This window comes from Carassius carassius, chromosome 42, assembly GCF_963082965.1.
Source record: "Carassius carassius chromosome 42, fCarCar2.1, whole genome shotgun sequence".
In the NCBI taxonomy this organism is placed as follows: Eukaryota; Metazoa; Chordata; class Actinopteri; order Cypriniformes; family Cyprinidae; genus Carassius; species Carassius carassius.
Window position 1 is genome coordinate 27019186 of NC_081796.1, and position 20150 is coordinate 27039335.

Below are 20150 nucleotides of genomic sequence, written 5' to 3' on the forward strand. Positions count from 1 at the left end.
ATATATATATATATATATATTTTTTTTTTTTTTTTTTTTTTTATATACATTTTAAATGCAATTTTATGCAAATCATCAAAACACACAGACCTCCACAGACTTTCATTAGAAAAAGGACAACATCCTGTCTGATAATATGGCGGGCGGCAACAGTTGCTAAGGTAGGACTGGGGAAACTACAGTAGCTTTAAGACAAACTACAGGACAATCTGGAGCCAACAAGTCATATTAGCAACTAACAAGCAGCTAAAACATCTTACATATATCCAAAAAGGGCTGCTTACCTCGTTTATCTTTTCCAAAGTTAATGTACGGAATAACACGAAGCAAAAGGAAAGATAAGGGAATATTTTAGTGTTGGTCATCTCAAACCACTATTCAACATGGAAGAGAAAACACAGGAAAGACAAGCAACTTTCACACTGAACTCGACGTTTATCTGAACTCTAAAAACAATCTTTATTCATATTCAATCGAGCCCTCAGGGCGGGCGTCTGGGCTGAAATATTGATTTCATTCAGATGTGAAGGATAAAGCTGTGAGGTTATGGTGAGAGGATGCACAAACACAGAGCCGTGATGGCTGATTTAACGCTGCCCACGTCTCTCAGTCGCACTAGACGTTAAAAAACGGCCGATCCCGCGAGTCGCGTCGTGTGTGTGAAGATAATGCACATCATATGGTGGTGAAACAGAGAGATAAACCTTGTGTAGTCAACGGGATTCAACAGAACTGGAGCGGTTTGGGGATGACATGATGAGCTCATGCAGAAAACTACTGCAAATAATGTTCTTCCTCAGTATTTCTGTCTTGTTTTCCAGTAAAAGTTATATCTAAACATACTTAAATCAAGAAATGTTTACTTGAGAAGCAAGGTGACAACGAAACAAGGTGATAAAAAAAAAAAACTAAATTAAGTGAGTTTTTTATTTTTATAACAACGATTATGTATGGAAATCCTGTTTCCGGCTCTGAAAAAAAAGAAAAAGAAAAAGGAAAAAAAGTTGTTGCGACTTTTTATCTCACAAATCTGACATTTTTTCAAAGAATTGCGTAAATATAAACTCGCAATTGTGAGAAATTTTTCATTTGAATTGCGTAATTTAAAATACCAATCGCAAGTTATAAAGTCAAAATTGCGAGATAAAAACTTGCAATTTTGACTTTATAACTTGCGGTTTTACTTTATATTACACAATTATGAGATAAAAGTCAGAATTGCGAGATAAAAAGTTGCAATTACCTTTATTATTATTTTTTTATTCAGTGGCAGAAACGGGCTTCCATATATATCTGTCAGTCAATGGGTCTGTACGTTTTTTTGTTTTAATTACGTTTTTTTTTTTACACACGGACAGATAATTGTTCCTGTTTTAAGCATAAACTCACATAAGCTTATTTTAAGTAATTTTGCTTCTCAAGTAAATGTATCTTGATTTAAAAATATTTAAATATTTGTACTGGAAACCAAGACAAAAGTATTGTTTAAAAATACTTAAATCAAGACACTTTAACTTATGAAGTAAAAGGACTTAAGTTTTGCTTTCTGAAAAATTTATAAAAATTAAGTGAGTTTATGCTCGAATTAAGAAAATAAGATCTGCCAATGGGGTCAGAAAACTAATCCCATCTTCCCTTTGAATTAAGTTAATTTGTTCTTGTTTTAAGCGTAAACTCACTTAAGATACTAAGTCTTGTTTTCTGAAAGTAAGTGAGATATTAAATATTAAGTTTTGTTTTTTGAAGAATGCATCAGAATTAAATGAGTTTATACTTAAAACAATAATAATAAAAAAATGGGTTAAGAAAATATTAGTACTAACAGTCAAGTATTTTTCTGATCTCATTGTTAGATATTTTTTTCCTGTTTTAAACACAAATTCACTTAATTAAAAAAGACAAAAAAAATCTATTTAAACATTCTTAAATTAAGATCCATTTATTTGATATGCAAAATGATTTAAGATATGAAAAAAAATACAAAAATTTTTTTTTTTAAAACAAGAATAAATATCTGTCCATGGGAGAAGAAAATGTAATATTTTTTCCAACCCTACAGGCAGATTTCTTTTCAAGCATAAACTCACTTAATTTTGGGGAAATAAGACTTAATATCTTACATAATTTTTCTTCTCAAAGTAAGTAGATCCTGATGTAAGAAAATGTAGATATTTGTACTGGAAAACATGATGATATTAAGTCTTGCTTTCTGAAAATTAAGTGAGTTTATGCTTAAAACAATAACAATATCTGCAAATGGTGTCAAAAATGTTTTTCCTTTGAAGTTCATTTTTCTGTTCGAAATGTTTTCTTGTTTTAAGCATAAACTCACTTAATTTTCAGAAAGAGGGACTTAATATCTAAAGTTATTTTGCTTCGTAATTAAATCTACATTACATTTATGCATTTAGCAGACGTTTTTATCCAAAGTGACTTACAGTGCATTCAAGCTATACATTTTTTACTACTGTGTGTGTTCCCTGGGAATCGAACCCACAACCTTTTGCACTGCAAACGCAATGCTCTACCACTGAGCCAAAGGAACATTAAACGTTTTGATTGTGTTGACAAACATACCGAGTAAGAAACTTTTTGCAGTGAATACTAATAGAATAGTTCTACTAAAAAAATAATAATTTACTGACTTCATGTTGTTTCAAATATGAGAGATGTTGGACGAAATGTCAAAATTTCTACATCAAGCTCTGACAAAATTGTTGCACAGAAAACTTACATTATTATTCAGTTACCACCCTTAAAAAATAAGATGCAAACAGCATGCAGTGATGTACAAACGTGATAAAACAAATGATGTCCAGAGTAAACTAAAGCAAAAGGACGCACCTCGTATTCCTCTTTGAAGCCGTAACCCTCGGCACACTTCATCTGTGTGATGTGCTGGAGGAGATCGGCCACACGGATGGCCGGATGAAGCTGTCCCGTCTGATATGGGACATCCACCGCCTCGCGCTTCTTGAAGGAGTGAGTGTGCGACTGAACCAAGCTGCTGGTCTCGCTGTTCATGGTGTGGTTTTCATCTGACGGGAAAAACGCAAGGGACAAATGCTCAGCAAACGCAAACTGTGAAGGACTGGATGAGCAGTAGGTTGACGACTACATGAAGAGATGAGCACATAACAACAGGTGAGTCGAGTCCAAACATGTGCATAAACAGAACCAACAAAACCAAGCCGTCTGTTCTAGCTAAAGAAACTGGCTATCCGATGTCAAAATGAGGTCGCACGAATGGTGAAATGGTGATGTCTGGATGTGGCACCTTCACGACAGGGTTGGGAACCAATACCAAAAGAAAGCACATTTGAGGATGCAGGTGAGTGAAGGGTGTCACAAATACTGTATGCATGAAGTCATGGGTGACGCCATGCTAGCTAATGGGAGGCGAAATGCGACACAAGGCCATGCGAGAGAGGCGACACGGTTTGAGGGGAGAGGGGGGAGCGGATCCCACTGACAGTCACCCCCAAAAAACACAGGGCCGATTGGCAACTTACCATTAATGGGCACTTTTTAAGAGGATACATAGGTTAAACGTGAAGAAAGAAAACAGGAAGAGAGAGGAAAAAGGGTGTAAGCAACAAGATAGTTGAACATGAAGTCCAGAGAGTATCTGAGGTTCTGACTGACTTCCTCTGAACCGTCTGAGGTGTCGAAATGAAGGAATGAGACGAGGCTGAATCTGAACCTGCTCGACGCTCGGGTTCCTCAAGTACAAATCCCATTCAGATCCTTAACCTTCATACGTTTGTAGCGGTAACGGATACAACTTTCTAAACCGACCTAAACGAGTCCTACACGCGATTCAAGCTGGGATTTCAACAAAACAACTACAACGTTGTTTCAACGTTTTACTTCTCTTAAGATCTTATTAAAATTTCCAGGCTGAATTCGAAGTACTCAAGTAACGTTTTCGCAATAAACATCATTTTATTTCAACACTGAAACAACAAAAGACAATATTTCAACCACTTTCAATGTTTATTCAATGTCTTGGATCAGTGTTGAATTTTGTTTCAATCAATTTGCATAAATTTTGCAAATCAAATTGACACTGCAACATTGTTTCAACGTTTTACCTTTCTTAAGATCTTATTAAAATTTCCATTCTGAATTTTAAGTACTTAAGTAACATTTTCGCATTAAATGTCATTGATTTTCAACATTCAGGCATTATTTCAATCACCTTTCAATGCTTATTCTACATCATGGATCAAGGTTGAATTGGTGTTGAATTTTGTTTCAGATTTTTGTTTGTTTCAAGGTATTACCTTTTCTACCAATCTTGTTAAAATTTCAATGTTGAATTCTACGCATTTTGGTTAAGTTTTTTTTGTTGCATTACATCAACATTATGAATCGAGGTTTAATCACTTAAACGTTTTTTTCAAAGTTGATTTCTATGTATTCAGTTAAGCTTTCTACAACCTTTTTTGCATTCAATGTCATTGTTGTTCAATGTTGATACATTTTTTCAACCACATTTCAACGCTTATTCAACGTCATGGATCAAGGTTTAATCAGTGTTGAATTTTGTTTCAATTTTGCAAATCAACATTTCAGTGTTTTTTGTTTTTTTTTACTGTTGAAAAAAAAAATTAATGTTGATTTCTAAGTATTTTGTTAACCTTTCTACAACTCTTAACACTTAACTTTTTTTCAATGTTGAAACAACTGACAATATTTCAACCACATTTCAACGTTTAGTCAACGTCACGGATCAAGGTTGAATTGGTGCTGAATTTGTTTCAATTTGCAAATCAAAACAGCATTGTTTTACTTTCCTATAGATCAAGTCTGGATTCTAAGTACTTTGGTAATGTTTTTGCATTAAACGTCATTGTTTCATTGTCACAACTGACTTCTGTGCAACACAAAGGAAGATATTTAAAAATGAATGAAATAAAGGCAAACTGTTTGGTTCCCAACATTCTTTAAAATATCTTGTTTAGAGTTCCACAGAAGACAGAATCAACACGAAGGAGAGCAAATGATAATAGCTGAATGATAATTTTCAGGTGAACTATCGCTTTAAGACAACATAAGTGCTTTATGGGACTCCTAGTTCAGTAATTCCCTTGTTAGTACGCATCCTTGTGTCTTTGATGAATGGGAAATATACTTCCTGAACCCAAGATCTCATGTAATCTAGTGATTAGGAGCCGTTTTTAAAAGTGATAGATTAGCATTAAAATAGGTATTGTTATAAAAAAAGACTCTTGACATGTGCACAATTGATTTTAGAAAGACAAAGTGTGTTTTAAACGCTATCGTGAGCATAAAGAGCGTGTCTGAAGACACTGATGGAAATGAACATGGGTCGCTTTTTTCGTTCGTGCCACACTGTCACTCCCCCCTCATCCGGTCCACATTATCTGTCCATGCACATGAGAGGTCATAGACATACGTGACGTCACACAATGCGGATGGGATGGGGTGAAGCCTCGGCTCGGGGAGGAATAAACCCTCAAGTCTCACACAGAAGAGAAAAGCAGGCAGGTATGAATGTGAGGAAGCGTCAGATCTACTTCCTGTCTGTCTCTCGTCAACACAAACAAGCTGTTCTCAGGACGCCGTCATGTGTGGAGACAGAAGCAGAGGTTTTCTCACCTAAGATTGCGGTCGGCACGAAGGGATCTGCTCACGGCCGAGAGACGTGCAGAGGTTTACAGAGAAGAGAAAAGCGGTTCAGTCCACACTGATCCAGATCAAGTCAGGAAGGTTAAACAGGTGGCCATACAGACATAACTGGTTACCCACAAACCCCATGAAACGGTTGGACATGCTTTACTGGTTAAACAGTTGATACCCTTAAACAAAGAAAAAGACTGTAAAATGTAAAGGTTTACACTATCGTTTAAAAGTTTGGGGCCGGTGAGATTTTTTAAACGCAAAGTTATTTGATTCTAAAACACTGTAAAAATGTCTAAATATTATTAAAATTTTAAACATCTGTTTTCTGTGTGAATCTGTGTTAAAGTGTAATGTATTTCTGTGATGCTCCGCTGTATTTTCAGCATCATTCCTCCAGTCTTCAGTGTCACATGATCTTCAGAAATCATGAAAATATGATGATTTACTGCTCAAGAAACATTTCTAATTATTATCAATGTTGAACACAGTTGTGCTGCGCAATATTTCTGTGGAAACTGTGATGCATTATTTTTCAGGATTTACAGATGATCAGAAAGTTCAAAAGAACAGCATTTATTTGAAACAGAAATCATTTGATACATTATAAATGTATTTATCGTCACTTTTTAATTAATTTAATGCGTCCTTGATGAATGAAAGCAGCATAAATTTAGTATCTTTGAAATAATTTAGAGTAAAATTTGTTTTTTTTTTTACTAATTACTAGTTTTTAGTTTGAAATTTGTTTTTATATACATTTTAATTAAAGTTCTAGTAATTTTTTGTAATTAATATTCACTTTATTATTAATTTGTATTCATATACATTTAGTTAATATATTAATTATTATTAATGTATCAGGATAAACTAAATTAATAAGAGAAACGTTGTCTTAGCAACTAGCTAAAATAAAACTAGTTTGTAAAATATTTTATTTTAGTTTGTTTAGTATATTTCAGTTATTATTGCAGAGTAAATTATTTTTTTTAATAGGAGCTGAATATTTTTTTTATTTTATTTTTATTTTTTTTATATAATATATTTAATTAGTTTATTTTATTTCAAGTAATGAAAAGGTTTCTTTTAATGGGTTTTAAATAAGTTTTTAAAAATATTTTATTTTAGTATATCTAGTGTATTTTAATTCAAGTTTATAAAAAAAAAAAACTTTTTTTTTGACGATTTGTAGTTTTCATTGACTACAATATCCCTGAATTAAAAAAAAACATTTTGAACAATAAACATATACTGTTAAGTAGCACATTAGCATATAGATGAACTCAAAGTTGTGGATGTGGGCTAAAACAACTCCGATTGTGATTTCATGCGGTCTATAAAGCTCAGTTATACAACAGACGTGACAAAAGCGTCACATGCAGAGCTTTACCTGGATAGTAGGAGTTTGGCACAGCGGTGCTCAGTGTGTTAGTCTTCAGGGTGAACGAAGACGGCGACGAGACAGCTTTCAGAAGAAAGAAGCAGTCAAGATGTGATGAGTAAGCAAATAAACAGCACATATGAATTCTTAAAACACCAACAAACATTTAAATGCGACTTACATTTCTATATGCATCAAACATGTCACCATACACTTACTAAAATAACCTTTATTTGTATTTTGATGCCATGTTAACCTATGTACCAAATATAAATTGGTATACTATTATGCCATGTACTATTGTAGTTATTCTTTATTGTTGAGTTTTTGTCATGTTTTTAAAATATTACATTTTATTAAGTATTAAGATTTTATTAATATTTTGAATTAGATTTGATTTTCATATTTTCTGTTTTCTCTTTAATTATAGTGTTTTTTATAGATTTTTGTTTGTTTTTTTATAAAATTTTAATAATTCTAGAAAGGTTTTGTAATTTGTATTTATTTATTAAATATAATGACTTATGAATCTGGTGATGCGATACATTTGGATGGAATTTACTTTTGATTTAATTTGAGAAAATTTGGATAAATAAAAAGTAGGAATGAACACTTCACTGATTCATTGGTTGACTTTTATGACTTCTTGAAATAATATTAAAGAATACAGTTTACTAAACTTTTTTTTTTAATGGAATATATCAAACATTTTCATCTATGATTTCAACATTAAATCTCTGTTGTGAAGCATTTTGTTTGGAAACAAACAATAATAGTAAAATAAATATTAAAAAATGTAATATATTCTTAAACTGTTAAAGATTTGTTATTATTAAAATTGTAACACATTTTAAATTGTTATAGTTTTATGAATTCAAGTGATTAGATTATTAACATTCAATTATATGGTTAAAATGGAATCCAAAAACGTTTAAACAGAAAAAAAAAAAAGATAAATTAAAATAAATAAATAATACAATTTCATAGGAAACTATTATTGATGCAACGTTTTATGATTTATTTTTTTTAATTTATAAAGGTTTTATGAATTCAATTTAATTATTTACACAGAATGGAATAAAAAACAAATTAAACAGAAAACAATTTCATAGGGTAATATTTTTGTTTAAAGTTTTATGAATTTTTTTAACTATTAAAACTGCAGTTGATTAGACAGTCTTTTTATTATTAAAACTTTTTATTATTTTATTATTAAAACAATTAAATAAAAGATACCGATTTCATAGGGTGCTACTTATTTATGGTAGTTTAGTTTTGAACCAGACTACATCTGAAATCAATCTTCAGAAGCTGACCGATGCAAGACCTGCTACAGAATATCTATACTATCTAGAATAAATATACAGAATAAGTGGCAGGAAAGGAGAAGAGCTATGATTGGCTGAGTGAAGCACATGGGCGGGGTCAGACACAAGCGGAGTTCTGATTGGCTGAGTGAATCAGGTGGGCGGGATAGACAGATTCTAAGTGTGAGATCTCATTCATGTTCATGCTTAATTCAAACAAGACACATCAGATCACTTTCCGATCCTTTCGGTGTTTGAAAGGACAGGAGCGCGAGTGATTGCTGGCTTCTGGCTGGACTGTGGTGTGATGCTCAGAGACTCACAGCGTCCGTTCAGGTTGTGTGTGTCCATGAATGAAATGGCCTCGTCGCAGCTGGTGCCCTGCTCAGCGTAGCTCTTGTCCATGGAGTTCACCATCACCGTCATCTCCTGCCTCGTGCTGCTCAGCGTCTCCTTACGCTTCTTGGCCAGTTTCCTTCAGGAAAGACACACACAGATCACCGTCTGCAGAACTGTGAGAAGTAGACTTGTGCTTCTGTGTGTAAGAGCAGAAGCATGAGAGCTGCATTCATGAAGGGAGAAAAATGTCATTCAAAATTGCACAATTTAGGCAGAATTTTTCTAGCTAATTATTATTATTGCTAAATAAAAATCACATACACACACAAAAAATAGTATTGCAATATTTTACTATTGTAACAAAATAAAAGAGTAGGCTAGAAATCTAGATTTCTAGGTATCTAGAAAAAAAATAAAAAAATAAAAACCTTAAGGCTGCACAATTTAGCAATTTCTTGTGATTTCATATCAATGTATACTAATTATTTTCATATTTTTTTTTATTACCACTGTATGATTTTATTTGTAAAATAACAAATATATGTATATACTTTATAGAAAATGCTGCAAAGTTTAACAAAATATTAATATAACTATTTAATAATAAATATATTAAAATAATTAAAAGAAATAAGAAATCGTACTATTGTAGTTTCACTATTGTTATATTTCACTATAAAATAAGAAATCAAATCAAATAATTATGAAAAAATATTTTAAAACTGAAAAAAAAAACAGCAGCACAATTTAACAATAATTTTTGTAAACAATATAAGTAACCACTTCATTATTATTACTAAACACAAATATTAAACAAAACAAGACTTTACAATAAAAAAGGTACAATTACAAAACTACTATGAAAAATACATTAAATATAAATTTAATGACTAAATCCTGCATAGCATATACAGTAGATCACGCATATTTCACTAAATCACATAAACAAATAAAATGCGTTATTCGCGCATAGTTGGACGCTTGAACATTTTGGGTTTACTCAGTTCATTTGCGCGTGAAACTCACTCCGCTTGCTACGTCATAATCACGTCACTACTAGAGCAAGCTCCTGATTGGTTAACGAGGCGTGAATTTTCACCAAAGTTCAGATTTTTTTTAACTCACGCAATTCATGCAAAATCACACGTTGCGCACATCAAAACGCCTGAAATGCTCAATTTGCGCAAAACACATCATTCGTCCCGCCTCATTCGCACGAATCACATCGCAGGATGTCTATTCGCGTCTTTGGATTGACTTAACACGTAAATCACTCACGTTTAACGCTTCATTCGCGTCTGCTGTGAGCCATATTTTGGTTTTAACTGAGTTTCAAAGAAGGTGAATAAGACAGTTGTCCAAAAGCGCCTAGCATGAGTGCGTTTCTGTTTCGCGATGAGAACGGCGATCCCCTTAAAGACACTCGTCTCGCTCTCTTCAGCTTTAATTAACGGAGGCTTGGAGATGATGACAATCAGTCAAGGGAGGCTGATGCAATATTAGTCTGTATTTGGGTTAACACTACTCGGGTAACTATCTATCTATCCAGGTAAGAAAGTTACATTTTTCTAATAAATAACATTAAATTATCTTTATATAAAATTACAAGTAACTTTAAATTTAAACTAATATAAAACATTATTCATAATTTATATTTTAAGTATATATGAAAGTATATGTAAACATTACTTTTAAATTACATTTTTACTCTTAATATATATTTATTAATATTATATTACAAATGTTTAGATTTAAATATTTAAAATTATATATTATTTATTTTTTAGAACTATTTATTATATATTTTATAAATTACATACACTTTTTTAAAATATGAAAATAATTATTATATTAAATGTACATATACATTAAATTATTTAATATGTAAAACTTTATTTTACTTTGTATGTTAAAATTTAATTAAATCCTCATTTAAAAATTATATGAATATAAATTGATGTTTACAAAATGTTTAAATTATATATATATATAGATATATACAGACATAAATTAATTTAAAACTCTAAAACGTTTAAATTCTGTACTTATATTGACTTTAAATGCATAGATAGTTATATGATATTTCAAGTGCATTTAAATATTAGATATATACTGTATGTATATATTTTATAAATTACACACATTTTTATATTAAATATTAACCCTTTCACGCATAGTGGTCACTACAGTGGACAGCTATTAAAAAAGCATTTTCTTGAATTTGCACGGGTTTTTATGATTTTTTCCCCCTCCAAACCAAGATGGCCAAGGGTCAGTCAGACATGCCAAGTTGCTCCAGAATATCCACCCATTCCTTCTATCCTAGGAGACTCTTGTAGGTAAAAAAAATATTGCAGCATAAAGCAATATCTAATGAGTCATATCACAGTAAAATTTTCCAAGTTTTGATTTTAGATTGAGAGAAAACTCTGATTAATCACATGTCCACTGTAGTGGACGTCATGCATGCAATGGCTATATTTCAGCTACAATTCATAATTATAATGTGAATATTGTTTTTGAAATGTAAAACTTAAAAACTTAATATGCATTGACTTTTTCTACTGTAAATAAATGTATTTGTATTATTAGAATGTAATTTTCATTGACATCGAAAAAAGTCATGTGATTACATAATGTATGACACTTGTAATGCATTACTTTACTTGTTAGATCAAAAAGTAATCTGATTTTATAATGCATGTTATTGTAATGCGTTTTTTTACTAATAACATCAAAAAGTAATCTGATTACCTAATGCATGTTACTTGTAATGCATTTCCTTTCTCATAACATCAAAAAGTAATCTGATTACATAATGCATGTTACTTGTAATGCATTTCCTTTCTCATAACATCAAAAAGTAATCTGATTACCTAATGCATGTTACTTGTAATGCATTTCCTTTCTCATAACATCAAAAAGTAATCTGATTACATAATGCATGTTACTTGTAATGCGTTTCCTTTCTCATAACATCAAAAAGTAATCTGATTATGTAATGTGCGTTATTGTAATACGTTTTTTTACTCATAACATCAAAAAGTAATCTGATTATGTAATGCATGTTACTTGTAATGCGTTTCTTTACTCGTTACATCAAAAAGTAATCTGATTAGGTAATGCACATTACTTGTAGTTAATTACTTGTTAGATCAAAAAGTAATCTGATTTTATAATGCATGTTATTGTAATGCGTTTTTTTTACTAATAACATCAAAAAGTAATCTGATTACCTAATGCATGTTACTTGTAATGCGTTTCCTTTCTCATAACATCAAAAAGTAATCTGATTATGTAATGTGCGTTATTGTAATGCGTTTTTTTACTCATAACATCAAAAAGTAATCTGATTATGTAATGCATGTTACTTGTAATGCGTTTCTTTACTCGTTACATCAAAAAGTAATCTGATTAGGTAATGCACATTACTTGTAGTTAATTACTTGTTAGATCAAAAAGTAATCTGATTAGGTAATGCATGTTACTTGTAACACATTACTTTACTTGTAACATCAAAAAAGTAATCTGAATGGGTTATGCATGTTACTTGTAATGCGTTGCCCCCAACACTGATCATTTCAGATGAGATTGAAAAAACGTATCGCTAGGTTTTCTCAGAGGAGGGCTATGATAGAAATGTGCATGTCCATCTTGAACATAATCATAATTATCAGCTAATAAGGGTAAATCTCCATACTCTGGTGCACTGGAGGGAGCATCTGAGTGGTTTCCACAGTTGTAGCTTGACAGGCTGTAGAAACTTCTGATGGAATCACGTCCTCATGTTCTGATATCATAGATACGCGAAGTGCAACTTGTATGAAGTTGTATGAAGCCACTGCAATATTTTGCATTTATATTTTTTGCATATATTTTATAGTTTTCACATTATTTGATATAATTGCATTGATTAGTTTGTTAAATTCACATACTTTATCTGTTTGATTATTGTCTTATATTTAATACAGTATATCTTCAGTTTAAACCAACCGCATGCTGTCCACTCAAGTGGACATCTGAAGATCTCTTTGAAAAATTTGTAAAAAAATAAAATAAAAATCAATTCTTGTTTTTCATGCCCTAAGAGCAATAAAAACACATAGGAAAAAAATCCTGACTGAGGTTATCATAATTCATGCATGAAAGGGTTAAAATAATTATTATACATTTCATTATATGTGTTATATGTAACACACACACACATATATATATATATATATATATATATATATATATATATGTTTAGATTTAATATTCTTATAAATTTATATCTAAATAAATAGTATTTTCTGTATATTAATACTCAATAATGGATTTTCCTTAAAACTAATTTCTGGCTAAGCTCTGCTGTTGGCACAAGTGAGGAGGTTTAATGCGGCCATCTGCACACAGTGGCAGTAAATGAGAGCACTGTGTGTTTTGGGGGCCACTGGTGGTTTAATGCGATCTGTGCTTCCTCTCGGGTCTCAGGGGTCTGTCGGGGCCCATGGTATCTTTAATAGAAACCAGCGCAGCGACTCGATGGATCCTGTCCGGCTTTAAGTGGTCTAAAACAGCGGCGATGCCTGGACAGACCTGAGCCGCACATGAAACATAAATAAATTAAAGTGAAGCCATTTCTCTGCTTCATCCGTTCATCTGCTGAAGGTCAGCGCAATACGAGCTTTCACAAATGGAGAAACCATTTACGCTCTCCATCTGAGAGGCTCTGGGTAACACACACACACACACACGCATGTTAGCGCTCCTTTCTGGCTAACATACAGCTAATCAATGAGTTTAGAGCTAGAAACTAGACATTTCTGAGTGAAATCGGTTTTAAAGTAAATTCTGTATCATTTTGGGGGCTTTGTAAAATTACATGCAGTAGAAAAATAAAATAACATACACACTTTTTGTTTTACATTATCATTATATTAAATTTAAAAGTCTGTTTACAACTTTTAGAATTGCAGTCAGTTAAAGTTAAACGAGTGAATGCAAGGACCAATTAGCAGCATTTAAAATGAGTTGCTGAGCAAAATAAATCTGTCTGATTGACAAACATAATCATACCAAAGCTCTGTGTCTATAACTTATATGGAGAATTGCGACACATGTTGCACGTTTAAATACATTACGGCATTTTAATTCTGTTAACAGACCATAGTTTTTAGAGATGACCAACGTCTAGGATTCGTCAATAGTCAAACTTGTTTCATTCCTGAATGAATCTGTGATTTTGGGTGAATCAATTGTATGAATTGTTCACTTGATTGTTTCTGAACGAATCGTTTGAACAAATGATTCAAATGACTCGTGTCGCCACCTACTGGTGCAACGATGTAACAGCATAAAGAATCACCGCAATTAATACAAATCAACTGACTCTATATATACTGTGTTTGTGAATTAAATATATATATTATGATAGATGTAGTATTTAACAATACACAGTTACGATAAATCTTGAAATGCAGAAAAACACAATTAATTTTTGTCTGTAGCATTTCTAAACAGAGTCTGTCCGTATGCTAATAAGGCATAAGCCTGTTCCTTCAAACTCCAACTCTATGCTAATTTATTTTCCCAATTATTCCGATCTTATTTACTACAATGGGATTTCTGAGGTAATAACACTTCAAAGTGCAGAGATCGGGAGACTAAATCTCTAGTGTGATGCGCACTTCTGATTTACAGCGCCTTGCCATCATCTAAATTGGCATACATTTCAGACGCTCGTATCTGCAAAGATTTGTCCTGGAGCTGACATTCTCACACTATACTTAAAAACAAACGAGAGTCTCTGCAGAAAGCCCTGGAACATGACAGAAGCACAGCAATTACTGGTTTCCTCGCGTGCTCAACAGCGCTAGCAGGGCCTTAGCCATCACGTCACAATGTCAAACGCAATACCAGATAATTTAAGACTTTAAGACCAAGAAAAGAAGAATAAACTGAATGGCACACAATGTGTTTTTCATAATTTACTTCAATAAATTATGAATTAAATATCACATAAATTCTAGCGCAAATGTCTAAGGATCCTTAAATCACTGAATTTACAGATGATCGACCAAATGTTTACGAGTTTCTGATTAAAATGAGAACAAAGGTCTCAAAAAGCGGAGGAAAATTAACTTCATTCACAGGGAAAACAAGTTTTCATTTCCCATTGACATTCATTCAACTACATTTCTCAAAAAATAAGACTTCATATCTTGATTTTCTAACTCAAGTTAATGTATCTTGATTTAAAGATGTTCAGATATGTATAATGAAAGACAATACTGAGGAAGACGATATTTAAAAAAAAAAACATTCTGCACTATTTTAACACCTTTCATTTATTGAAGGGCAAACTAAGGTCTTTTCGAGACCTTTTTAAGGCCCACAGAAACTCTATTCTATTCTATTCCGTTGCCAATGGTTTAGGAAAGAAATAAAGTCACACACAAAAAAACTAAGTAATTGAAGCTTTTCTAACATTTTCTTTATAGATTCTTACTGGTTTGTTCAAAAACAACTAAATATCGACAGTCTAATCTACCATATCTCAACATCTTTATTCTAATTTATGGGGCTCTTTTCTGTAAAAATTGAGTTTTCAGACACAGCCTGCGTTTGAGACTTTTTACCAGTTAGTTGAGCCAAAATATTCAACATTTAATAAAAAATAATAATAATAATAATTGATAAAAAGCAGTCTTTGATCACATCGAAACTGTATGCAAAACCTAATCATTTTTTAAAATCTACATTTATATTTACACTTTGCCCTGTGATAACAAATGTACATTTTCATCAACGCTTATGAATGCAGCGTCCTGGGATGATGATGATGATGATGATGGTATAAAAACGCTCTCTCAGACTCATCAACACAGGGTCCAAACTAATGTATTTGTGCTTCTCCTGATCCTCACAGCGAAGTGAAGCCAACTCTCAATCATCTTGTTGATTCAGTTGTGTTCCTTATGACAGCCGCTCAACATTTCTGCCCAACGGGAAGCTAATCGCTTAACTGTTTGCTTCAGACCGTCTGCCACACGAGCAAAACTTAATGGATGTTGTCATTTAAAGTGTAATCTGTAATGCGTGAGTTTAAACAGTCTATTGTGGGAGCATCTGGTACAGTAGTTTACCAGTGAATACTAGTCCCATTACACACTCATATCATATCATATCATATTTATAACCAATATAAGATAACAAAAAGCTACGGGTTTCAAAACATCACTGCACCAACCGATATACATTCATTATACATTCAGGTTACCATTTCTACAGTGAATTAATAGTGATGCTGCACTTAAATACTACTAATAAATCACTCAGAGATCATGATATATAGGTTTGGAGACTGTCAGAGATATCTATTCATCCAAATGCTGCTGCTAATATATTCGTACTGGTTTCTATTTTTACTGCTGACAAACTCGTCACCCGTGGGTTTTTACTAACACATGTGATCTGTGTTTTGAGCAATTGTGTCTGCATTTTGTCAGACACCTGGTAACATGGGATTACTGGAGCTGCAACTGTTCTGCGTATCAAAATTGTAATTTTTTCCATTACAAAGCAGGATTTGAAAAGGAATGAAGGGTTGTGGATGCATCGTCTGGTTATTTCATGGGCGTCTCAGTGCTGAAGCCTGACAAAGCCTGAGATGTTCAGACTGTCGCTGTCGTTTATGCACCTGGGAGGGAAGGTGATTGAAACACCGACAGGGAATTTGGCAACAGCGTGAAGAGCCTATTTCCTTGCAAATGTCATATTCACTGTAAAACTAAGAGCGAGCTGAGAGAAAATGGGAAATAAATGTAACATTGTGTTACTGAGCACGTTGAATAAATGACCAAAAAAAAAATTCTAGATGAAGAATCAAGAAAATCAGTTAATCCAGTTTAAGGTTGGTCTGATTTGAAGGTTTTAGAGGAATATATTAAACATTAGAATGCTCTTAGACTGGTTTAGGCTGTTTATTTCAGTCCTGTCTTTCTGAATCTGTAAATGTGGTAGAAATTGTTTCTCTAATCGCTTTTTATCAACCACTTAGCAACACCCTAGCAATCACCAAAACACTTTAGCAACACCCTAGCAACCACGCAAATACTCTAACAACCACCAGAACACCTTAGCAACCACATAGCAACACTTTAGCAAAAGCCAGAACACCTTAGCAACACCCTAACAACCACCCAAATACTCTAGCAACAGCCAGAACACCTTAGCAACATCCTAGCAACCACCCAAATACTCTAGCAACAGCCAGAACATCTTAGCAACACCCTAGCAACCACATAGCAACAACCCGAACACCTTAGTAACACACTAACAACCCAAATTATCTCGCAACAGCCAGAACACCTTAGCAACACCCTAGCAACCAACCCAAATACTTTAGCAACAGCCAGAACACCTTAGCAACACCATAGCAACCACCCAAATACTCTTGCAAGAGCCAGAACACCTTAGCAACACCCTAGCAACCACCCCAAATACTCTCCCAACAGCCAGAACACCTTAGCAACACCCTAGCAACCACCCAAATACTCTTGCAACATCCAGAACACCTTAGCAACACCCTAGCAACCACACAGCAACACCTTAGCAACAACCCGAACACCTTAGTAACAACCTAACAACAACCCAAATACTCTTGCAACAGCCAGAACACCTTAGCAACACCCTAGCAACCACCCCAAATACTCTAGCAACAGCAAGAACACCTAAGCAACACCATAGCAACCACCCATAGACTCTCACAAGATCCAGAACACCTCAGCAACACCCTAGCAACCACCCCAAATACTCTCGCAACTGCCAGAACACCTTAGCAACACCATAGTAACGACCCAAATACTCTTGCAACAGCCAGAACACCTTAGCAACCACCCAAATACTCTAGCAACCACCAGAACACCTTAGCAACAACACAGCAACACTCTAGGCAACAGCCAGAACACCTAAGCAACACACCAATTTGAAAAACTAATGGAATGTATAGTCGATATAAAAAACTGGATGACAAGTAATTTCTTACTGATAAATTCTGAAAAAACAGAGGTGTTAATTATAGGACCTAAAAACTCTGCATGTATTAACATAGAACACTGTCTAAGACTTGATGGCTGCTCTGTCAATTCTTCGTCACTTAGTTAGGAACCTAGGTGTGCTATTTGATAGCAATCTTTCCTTAGAAAGCCACGTTTCTAGCATTTGTAAAACTGCATTTTTCCATCTCGAAAATATATCTAAATTACAGCCTATGCTCTCAATGTCAAATGCAGGAATTAATCCATGCATTTATTACTTCAAGGTTAGATTATTGTAATGCTTTATTGGGTGGTTGTTCTGCACACTTAGTAAACAAACTACAGCTAGTCAAAATGCAGCAGCAAGAGTTCTTACTAGAACCAGGAAGTATGACCATATTAGCCCGGTCCTGTCAACACTGCACTGGCTCCCTATCAAACATCATATAGATTTTAAAATATTGCTTATCACTTATAAAGCCCTGAATGGTTTAGCACCTCAGTATTTGAATGAGCTCTTGTTATAAGGGAAGTTGTGGCCTAATGGTTAGAGAGTCAGACTCACAATCAAAGGGTTGTGAGTTCGAGTCTCTGGCCAGCAGGAATTGTGGGTGGGGGGAGTGCATGTACAATGCTCTCTCCACTCTCAATACAATGACTTAGGTGCCCTTGAGCAAGGCATCGAACCCCCAACTGCTCCCCGGGCGCCGCTGCATAAATGGCTGCCCACTGCTCCGGGTGTGTGTTCACAGTGTGTGTGTGTGTGCACTTTGGATGGGTTGAATGCAGAGCACGAATTCTGAGTATGGGTCACCATACTTGGCTGAATGTCATGTCACTACATGTCACTACATTATATTCCTCCACATCCGCTATGTTCTCAAAACTCAGGCAATTTGATAATACCTAGTGGGCGGCAGATCCTTTTCCTATTTGGCTCCTAAACTCTGGAATAACCTACCTAACATTGTTCGGGAGGCAGACACACTCTTGCAGTTTAAATCTAGATTAAAGAACCATCTCTTTAACCTGGCATACACATAACATACTAATATGCTTTTAATATCCATATCCAAAAAGGATTTTTAGGCTGCATTAATTAGGTAAACCGGAACCGGGAACACTTCCCATAACACCCGATGTACTTGCTACATCATTAGAAGAATGGCATCTACGCTAATATTAGTCTGTTTCTCTCTTATTCCGAGGTCACCGTAGCCACCAGATCCAGTCTGTGTCCAGATCAGAGGGTCACTGCAGTCACCCGGATCCAGTACGTATCCAGACCAGATGGTGGATCAGCACCTAGAAAGGACCTCTACATCCCTGAATGACAGCGGAGACCAGGACAACTAGAGCCCCAGATACAGATCCCCTGTAAAGACCTTGTCTCAGAGGAGCACCAGGACAAGACCACAGGAAACAGATGATTCTTCTGCACAATCTGACTTTGCTGCAGCCTGGAATTGAACTACTGGTTTCGTCTGGTCAGAGGAGAACTGGCCCCCCAACTGAGCCTGGTTTCTCCCAAGGTTTTTCTCCATTCTGTCACCGATGGAGTTTCGGTTCCTTGCCGCTGTCGGATACTTCAGAAAAGTGGATTGGAAACCTCAAAACCTCCCTAGACTACTTTAAGCTGTTTATTTCAGTAGAGTATCTCTGAGTTGTATAAATACAGTAGAAGCGGTTTCTCTAATGGCTGTTGACCGTGTCTCTCCTCATGTTCACTCAGATGGAAATTCTGAACAAAACGAAACACAAGGTTCCGCCACAGCGCACTGCTGCCGGGCACGGGAAAATGACACGCGACAGATTGGCAGCACGAAGCAGCAGAGATGCCACTATCAATCCTGACACAGGAAGTAGATGCTGAGCACAGCACCAGCAGAGAGGAAACGCATCACTTCAGATGAGAGATTCGCTGCACAGAAGAGACTCATTATCAGCAAAATAAGAACACGATTCAAAAGATCTCAACCCCTGTGCTGTGCTGAAAATCCTTTACCTAATTTGGCTTTTGTAAATTGCTTGTAAATCTCTCAATAAGCTATATTATTACCTAATCTTGGATTTAATCTTTTCGTTAACTCGTTTTCTTTCAGTTAGCACAGGTTTTGTATTTCTTTGTGGAATTGGTTGATCGTAGGCCTCATCGATCGGAGCTTATGCACCATTTTTTGAGTGAAAAAAACTATTAATGGGTAATTTTGTCTCAAAAACTGAGGCGCATGAGCTCAAATCAATGAGGCTTATTATGAACCCATTCCAAAAAGAAATACAAAACCTGTGCTAATTGAATGAAAACAAGTTGATAAAAAGATTGAATCCAATACTACTGCATAACAAGAAATTTATAAGCAATGCAATTAAATTTCTGCATTTTTGGGGGGAACTAGCAACTTGCAAATGACCCGGATATGTTTGTTTCAATGAACTCTGAGATGTTGAAGCTCCAGT

General features: G+C 34.3%; 2 protein-coding genes across 12 annotated transcripts in view; both read right to left on the reverse strand.

Moving 5' to 3' along the window:
• LOC132124468 (nuclease EXOG, mitochondrial-like) overlaps positions 1 to 19602 on the reverse strand; it is a 344294-nt gene extending 324692 nt beyond the window's left edge. Inside the window, exon 1 of the mRNA XM_059535483.1 lies at positions 19592 to 19602. The gene's annotated coding sequence lies outside the window, so the exon portion shown is untranslated. The remainder of the gene's footprint in view (positions 1 to 19591) is intronic.
• The window catches only part of LOC132124467 (receptor-type tyrosine-protein phosphatase mu-like), a 217330-nt gene that overhangs the window by 67754 nt on the left and 129426 nt on the right, over positions 1 to 20150 (reverse strand). For 4 of the 11 annotated variants that reach the window (XM_059535471.1, XM_059535476.1, XM_059535473.1 and 1 more), the window contains 4 exons: positions 8658 to 8809; positions 7037 to 7111; positions 5626 to 5652; positions 2845 to 3038 (listed from right to left, as the gene is read on the reverse strand). In XM_059535471.1, coding sequence (XP_059391454.1) covers positions 2845 to 3038; positions 5626 to 5652; positions 7037 to 7111; positions 8658 to 8809 — 448 coding nt within the window. The remainder of the gene's footprint in view (positions 1 to 2844; positions 3039 to 5625; positions 5653 to 7036; positions 7112 to 8657; positions 8810 to 20150) is intronic. The other 7 variants (XM_059535472.1, XM_059535475.1, XM_059535480.1 and 4 more) reach the window with 3 other exon arrangements.